Source organism: Propithecus coquereli, unplaced genomic scaffold (assembly GCF_000956105.1).
Source record: "Propithecus coquereli isolate 6110/MARCELLA unplaced genomic scaffold, Pcoq_1.0 Scaffold232, whole genome shotgun sequence".
NCBI classification, from domain to species: domain Eukaryota; kingdom Metazoa; phylum Chordata; class Mammalia; order Primates; family Indriidae; genus Propithecus; species Propithecus coquereli.
Window position 1 is genome coordinate 4,152,749 of NW_012147864.1, and position 7,412 is coordinate 4,160,160.

The window sequence follows — 7,412 nt, forward strand, 5'->3', positions numbered from 1 at the left end:
GTGGGTCATCGCAGGTGGAGGTGTGGGGTGTGCGGTGGGTCATCGCAGGTGGAGGTGTGGGGTGTGCAGTGGGTCACCCCGGGTGGAGGTGTGGGGTGTGCAGTGGGTCACCCCGGGTGGAGGTGTGGGGTGTGCGCTGGGTCATCGCAGGTGGAGGTGTGGGGTGTGCGGTGGGTCACCGCAGGTGGAGGTGTGGGGTGTGCAGTGGGTCATCCGCAGATGGAAGTGCGGGGTGTGCAGTGGGTCATCACGGGTGGAGACGCAGTGGCACCACCAAGGGTTTGATTTGCATTCCCTTGATGACTTGTGTTGTTGAATGTTGTTTCCTTGTATAGAAAGTGTCTTTTGTTTAATGCTCTATTTAGGCTCTTTGTGTTAATCCTGCTCAGAATTCACTGAGCTTCTTGGATCTATATATTAACACTTTCTCATTAAATTTGGCAAAATTATAAGCACTATTTTGTCAAATTTTTTTCTGCCTCAAACTTACTTTGGTTCTGACATGTGTGATGGGAGTGTTGGCTCTGTCCCCCGGGTCCCTGGAGCTCCTTTTGTTGTCTCTGCTACGGTTTGGGTAGTTTCTGTTGGCTGCTGTAAGTTCAGCCTTTTCCCTGCAGCGTCCAGCATGAAGTACATCCAGTGAACTGTTCATTTCCGAGATGGCGTCTGCCAGCCCCGTCTGAGAGCTCTGTTGAGATTTCCCATCTGCACATTTATTTGGCCATCTTTTCCTTTAAATCCTTGAACACATTCATGAAGTTATTTGTCTTAGTCTTAGCTGTGCTGCTGTAACAGAACACTACAGGCTGGGTAATTTGTACTCAGCTCACGGATCTGGAGGCCGGGAGCCCAAGATTGAGGGGCTGGTATCTGGCAAGGGCCGTCTTTGGGGTGTCATCCCCTGGTGGAAGGCGGGAGGGTGAGAACAGGAGAGGGCTGAGCTCACCGTTTTTGTAGGAGCCAGTGCGGTAACAAACCCACCCCTGTGATGACAGATTAACCCACTCATGAGGGCCATGCCCCCTTGGCCCAAATCACTCCAGCACTGTGGAATTGAGGAGCAAGTTTCCAACAAGTGAACTTTGGGGGACACATTCAAGCCAGAGCACTGTTTTAAATGCTGGTGCCTGTGACGACATTGACTTTTTCCCCTTGTTATGGGTCATATTCTCTTCCTTTCTCATTTGTCTGCTAAAGTTTTACTGTACATTGGATGGGGTGGATGCTGCATGTTGAGTGTGGATAGCCGGGCCCCGGTGGTCACACCTGTAGTCCCAGCTACTCGGGAGGCTGAGACAGGAGGATCGTTTGAGCCCAGGAGTTGGAGGCTGCAGTGAGCTGTGATGACGCCACTGCACTCCCACCTGGGTGACAGAGTGAGACCCTGTCTCTTAAGAAAAATAAAAAGTGGCCGGGCGCGGTGGCTCACGCCTGTAATCCTAGCACTCTGGGAGGCCGAGGCGGGTGGATCACTCAAGGTCAGGAGTTCGAGACCAGCTCTGAGCAGGAGCGAGACCCCGTCTCTACTAAAAATAGAAAGAAATTATTTGGACAACTAAAAATCTATATAGAAAAAAATTAGCCAGGCATGGTGGCGCACGTCTGTAGTCTCAGCTACTCGGGAGGCTGAGGCAGAAGGATCGCTTGAGCCCAGGAGTTTGAGGTTGCTGTGAGCTAGGCTGACGCCACAGCACTTTGGCCCGGGCAACAGAGTGAGACTCTTTCTCAAAAAAAAAAAAAGAAAAAGAAAAAGTAAAAGCGTGGATCCCGTTATGAGCGTTGCCCAGAGTAGAGTGCCGCCGTTGGTGCTGGTGTCTCCTCTCGATCCCGGCAGGGGTTGGTTCTTGGATCCTTCGGGGCAGGTCTGAGAGTGGCTGTTGCTCCAGGGCTAGAAGAGCCCATTCCTCATGTGTGGACTTTCTGGTTCTCAGCTGGGTGTCAGGGAGTTCAGGGAGGTCTATGTGCTCTGGGTGGCGGGGGCTCCACAATCTTATTTCAGCTGACGGCCCCTCGGGAGTTGTTCTCCGTCAGGCCTCAAAGGCTCTGCTGCCTTCTGCGCGCACAGCTGGAGCCTTCGTGAGGCTTTCAGAGCTCAGAGCACCTGACCTCCAGGAGTCCCCACGTCTGCGAAGACGCGAGCTGCCCGCACACCTAACGTCCGAGGACTCTGACCCTCCCTGACCTCAGATGTGCAGTCAAAACACGAGGGACTCACTTGAAGGCTTCCCCAACAAAGCACAGGACAGACCCCCCCATAAAAGAAAACGCTGATCGGCTAGGTATCTTCATGTGTGAAAGGTGAAAGGTCTGTTCGTCTAGAGGCTGGTTGAGAACACGGACGGGAGAGCCACCGGCACGGAGATCTGCAGAGCAGCTTTGACACCTGATGCCCGGGACACGCGAAGGAACCACAGCTTCACGACAGGAAGACAGACGTCCGATTGCAGGCAGGTAGAGGTTAGAGCAGACACGTCACCGGGGAAGACGGAGGAGCGGCCACACGTCCGGCTGTCAGCCCTCTGCGAGTCACACCCCGTGCCCATCAGCACACGTGGGCAGCTCTGCCAGGGAAGGAAACAGCTGCAGCTCTGCACTCACGCACCGGGCATGGTGGGTAACGGGGTCCTGTCCCCATGACGGGCGGCTGCTCAGCAGAAGACAGCAAACCACGGACATGGGGGGACACGGATCACACCCACATCACGCCAGGCGAGGGGGCCACACACACAGGAACCTGCCAGGCCACCCCACCTCGGGGGCTGCCATGGGTAGTGAAGGTGGGCAGGGTGGGCAGGGCCTGCCGTGGGTGGCTCTCGACAGGAGCAGGCGTCGGCCAGAGCGCATCAGACAGCGCACCTGGGATGCTGCATCCCCCGCGTAAACCTCACCTCCGCCGGAAAAGCAAGGACGATGAGCACATGCTAAGCTGAGCCTGCGGCCAGGACACTGGGGGCAGCGTGCTGATGTCCGAGCCGGAGATGCGTCCTGAGAAGAGATGGCGACGGGTGGTGGGTGCGCAGCTGCGTCGTCTCGGTGGTGAGCTCGGTCCTTCTGGTTTTCTGTTTGAAACGCCGAGGAAAAGACGCTGGGGGAAGACGGGCAGACCCGTTCACCATCAGAACTCGGGAGCCAGCCCAGAGGTGCCACTGGCTCAACCCGAAGGGACGCGCCTTGTCCGTGGAGTTGGCGATGCGTGTTCTGGAGATGTCGCCTGGAGTCCTGCAGCCGTCTGGGGGGTCCACAGCCGGTTGTGAACTGTGCTGGAGACAACAGCCGGGCAGCACTGTAGACACAGTGAAGCCACGGGGCCCTGCCGTGGCAGGGCTGACCTTTGGGGGCTCAGAGCCACCACGGTGGGGTCACACCGGCCTCACCAGGCTGTCTTCCAGAAGCTGTCCCCCCAGGGCTCTGGCTGCGTTAGGGACTGGCCACCTCCTTCCTCTCAGTCAGTCTAACAGGTGAAAAGCCAGACCTCGTTGGTCACGAAACTCATGTTTTTTGCGTTTTCGTGGGATTGAGGCCCAGAAGTCCTGCTGCTTGGGCGGGGGGGCTAGCTGTGTCTCTGTGTCTTCCAGCCCGTGTAGGCTGCAGGGACCCTGCCAGCTGCGCTGAGCCCCAGGCTAAGGGGATGGGGGTGCCAGGCTGGAGTCAGGGCCTCAAGCCTGGGCACAAGGGAGATGCGGTGCCCTGGTGTCAGTCTGCGAGGGTGGGGAGCGCGTAGATGTCTGGGGCTCCTGTGCAGGCCTGGGCACCTCAACACAGAGGTGGATGGTGGGGAGGGGGCTTGCATTTGGGGTGACCTCATGGGATGGGGTGTGGGGTGGGAGAGGCTATCTGGCAGGAGATGCCCTGCTGGGGAGGGGTGGGGCCGTGGGGTCCCCATTCAGCCTTGCCTGCCCCTGAGGAGGGCTGGGAGCACTGCAGCCCTAATATGCCTCTGTCCCCACAGGGAAGAATCTCTACACAAACGAATACGTGGCTATCAAACTGGTGAGTGGGTCGTCCCTCCCCTCCCCCACCAGTGGGGCCTGGGGTCAGTCTCGGTGTGTGGGGGTGACGCAGGCGCCTGTCCTTCCAGGAGCCGATCAAGTCTCGGGCCCCACAGCTGCACCTGGAGTACCGGTTCTACAAGCAGCTCAGCACTGCAGGTACGGGCGGGGGCAGGCAGGGTCAGCAGGGGTGGGCACGGCCTGGGCTGCCCCTGCACCTGGCGTGTCCCTGCTCCCTGCAGAGGGCGTCCCTCAGGTCTACTACTTCGGCCCGTGCGGGAAGTACAATGCCATGGTGCTGGAGCTGCTGGGGCCCAGCCTGGAGGATCTGTTCGACCTGTGCGACCGCACCTTCACGCTGAAGACGGTGCTCATGATTGCCATCCAGCTGGTGCGCATGGGCGGGGCCTGGAGGGGGCGGGGCGGGGCCTGGAGGGGAGGGGCTGCCGGGGTGGGGCGGGGCCCTGGCTGGCCGCCGGGGAGACGCTGAGGCCCGCGATCTGCAGATCACGCGCATGGAGTACGTGCACACCAAGAGCCTCATCTACCGGGATGTGAAGCCTGAGAACTTCCTGGTGGGGCGCCCGGGGACCAAACGGCAGCACGCCATCCACATCATCGACTTCGGGCTGGCCAAGGAGTACATCGACCCCGAGACCAAGAAGCACATCCCGTACCGCGAGCACAAGAGCCTGACAGGCACGGCGCGCTACATGAGCATCAACACACACCTGGGCAAAGGTGAGCGCCTGGGGGCTGCGCGTGGGGGGAGGGGGAGCAGATGCTGAGCCTCCTGTCCCCCCGCAGAGCAGAGCCGCCGCGACGACCTGGAGGCCCTGGGCCACATGTTCATGTACTTCCTGCGTGGCAGCCTACCCTGGCAAGGGCTCAAGGTGCGCACGGGGCGGCGGGCGCAGGGGCGGGACGGGCACGGCCGGGCCTGGGCCGACCTGGGCTGTCTCCTGCAGGCCGACACGCTCAAGGAGCGGTACCAGAAGATCGGGGACACCAAGCGGGCCACGCCCATCGAGGTGCTCTGCGAGAACTTCCCAGGTAAGGGGCCTCTGCGCCCGCCGCCCCGCCCCCACGCCCCCCACCCCCGCCGAGGCCCGCTGGCGCTCTCTCCGCAGAGGAGATGGCCACGTACCTGCGCTATGTGCGGCGCCTGGACTTCTTCGAGAAGCCGGACTACGACTACCTGCGGAAGCTCTTCACCGACCTCTTCGACCGCAGCGGCTTCGTGTTCGACTATGAGTACGACTGGGCCGGGAAGCCCTTGGTAGGTGTTGGGGGGTGGCGGGCCGGGAAGCCCTAAGGGGAGTGGGAATGGGGGGAGCCCAGCCCCCCAGGCCTGGGTGGGCCCCTCCTGACGACCCCTCCCCGCTGCAGCCAACACCCATCGGCACCGTCCACACTGACCTGCCCTCCCAGCCTCAGCTCCGGGACAAAGTCCAGCTGCACAGCAAAAACCAGGTAAGGGCCGGTGGGGCGCGGGCGTGGGGCGGGCCGTGGCGCCGGCGTGACACCCCTCCCCCACCAGGCACTCAACTCCACCAACGGGGAGCTGAACGCAGACGACCCCACGGCTGGTCACTCCAATGCCCCCATCACGGCGCCCGCAGAGGTGGAGGTGGCTGATGACACCAAGTAAGGTTTCTGGGCAGCACTGGGGGGTGGGGATGCCCTGGGCCCCCAGCGTCAGGGTGGAGGACCTGAGGCCACCCTGTGCCCACCTCCTCCCACCCTGCGTCCCCCTTTCTCCCCAGATGCTGCTGTTTCTTCAAGAGGAGAAAGAGAAAATCGATGCAGCGACACAAGTGACCCTGGGCTCATGCAGTGCTGTGAATCCAGGTGCAGCCCCTCGGGGCAAGAGCTTGTCCATGAGGCCCTTGGGGCCTGCCCGCAGTGGCCCAGGGCCGGGCTCTGGCCTGAAGCCAGGGCGCAGACTGCAGGGGCTGCTGGGGCCTGGGTCTGCCCGCCAGCCCCCACCCCCAGGACGTGGGGTCACTTCTTTCACGTAAGACTTTGGCCGAAATTTCTACACCTGTGTCTAGTCCTCCCCTCCAAGAGCATTAACTATTTAAAACAAGGAAAAAAGGAAAAAAACAGAGACCCACCCTGCCCCCTGCCCTCTGCCACCTGTTTCTCTGCTGAAGTGAGTAGTGTGGTCCCGGAGGCCCGGGCAGCCGCTCCCGTTACCGTCATAAAGTCCAGCTTGTCTCCCTCCGTCCAAAGGCCGTTTTCTCGAGGGGAGGGCAGGCCTGGCCTGGGAGGGGGTGCGTCGGGCCATGTTGTCCCGGTCCACCTGGGAGGGGGCACAGGCGTTGCTGCCATGGGTGAGACTGCACCCTGGGCCTCCCCAAAACCAAAGGGGAAGGCGGGGCTGGGGCCGCGCCGAAGCCACCCCCAACCAAAATGCTGCACCAAAGCTGGGGCTGGCAGGCGAGGCCACCGCATTCTCTTCCCGGTGGCCCGGCGGGGGCGGGCCCTGCCAGGTGGGGTGGGCCGCCGCGGTGCCTCTGCTCTCCGTGCTGTCAGGGCAGTGGCTTCTTGGTCTGCGCTTCGCCACTGGGCGAAGCAGCGGGAGACAAACGCCTTAAAGTCCTTGGCCCAGCCCCGCGGGTTTGTGTGCGGGTTGCTCGGGGGCAGCCACAGACGGTGGCGCAATGTCCCCCAGTGGGGTCCCCTGGAGGCTGCCGAGTGGAGCAGAGCTTGGGGCCGTGCCCGGGGCAGTGGCCGTTTGAGTCTAGTTCTTGCTTTACAAAGTGTACAGAAATGGCATTTACGTTTCTTTGATGCTCCCTTGAAGCCATAGAATTTAGGGGCTTTTTTTAAAAAATAAAAGAAAAATGAAACCAATCCCAAGTGTGGTGTCTGGTCTTTCCAGGGGGTGTGGCGCAGGGGCGGGTGGCACCTGGAGCCCTGGCCCTGGTGGGAGAGTTGGAGGGAGAAGAGGATGAGTGAGACAACGGAACAAGCGGCTGGGCTTGCTTGGGGACCTCCCAGAGAGGGACAGAGGTCACGGGTTACCTGCCCTTTGCAAGTGCGTCTGCAGCGCTCCGGGGCTGCCCTGGAGGCTTCGTCTCAGCTGCGTCTCACAGCGTGAGGCAGGAACCCCAGTGACTGTGTTCATGGAGCAGAGAGGAAAACGTATCTCCTTTAGGGGCCCGGAAGAGGATGATGAGGATCAGCGACAGTTCTGAGAAGCAGCGGACCAGGAGTCCGGGTGTGAGACCGCAGCATCTCCCGCCACCATCCTGCAGCGTTTTCTTCCCAGCGACACAGGAGGGGAGAGCAAGTCATGGACACACCCACACGTCACACGCAAGTGAGAAGGGGAGTCCCCAGCTGCTGTCTTGGGATCTCAGCCTCCCACCCGCCCCGACCTGCATCCCGGTGGGGAGTGAAGGGGGCAGGGGGACC

The 7,412-nt window shown here is 61.1% G+C and overlaps 1 protein-coding gene across 1 annotated transcript in view; it reads left to right on the forward strand.

Moving 5' to 3' along the window:
* CSNK1G2 (casein kinase 1, gamma 2) overlaps positions 1–6,848 on the forward strand; it is a 30,490-nt gene extending 23,642 nt beyond the window's left edge. The window contains exons 3-12 of the mRNA XM_012645426.1: positions 3,950–3,990; positions 4,079–4,148; positions 4,232–4,380; positions 4,496–4,730; positions 4,797–4,882; positions 4,958–5,042; positions 5,120–5,268; positions 5,379–5,462; positions 5,530–5,636; positions 5,756–6,848. Of these exons, the coding sequence (XP_012500880.1) occupies positions 3,950–3,990; positions 4,079–4,148; positions 4,232–4,380; positions 4,496–4,730; positions 4,797–4,882; positions 4,958–5,042; positions 5,120–5,268; positions 5,379–5,462; positions 5,530–5,636; positions 5,756–5,810 (1,061 nt within the window). The 3' untranslated portion in view covers positions 5,811–6,848. The remainder of the gene's footprint in view (positions 1–3,949; positions 3,991–4,078; positions 4,149–4,231; positions 4,381–4,495; positions 4,731–4,796; positions 4,883–4,957; positions 5,043–5,119; positions 5,269–5,378; positions 5,463–5,529; positions 5,637–5,755) is intronic.
* Positions 6,849–7,412: the final 564 nt, after the last annotated feature.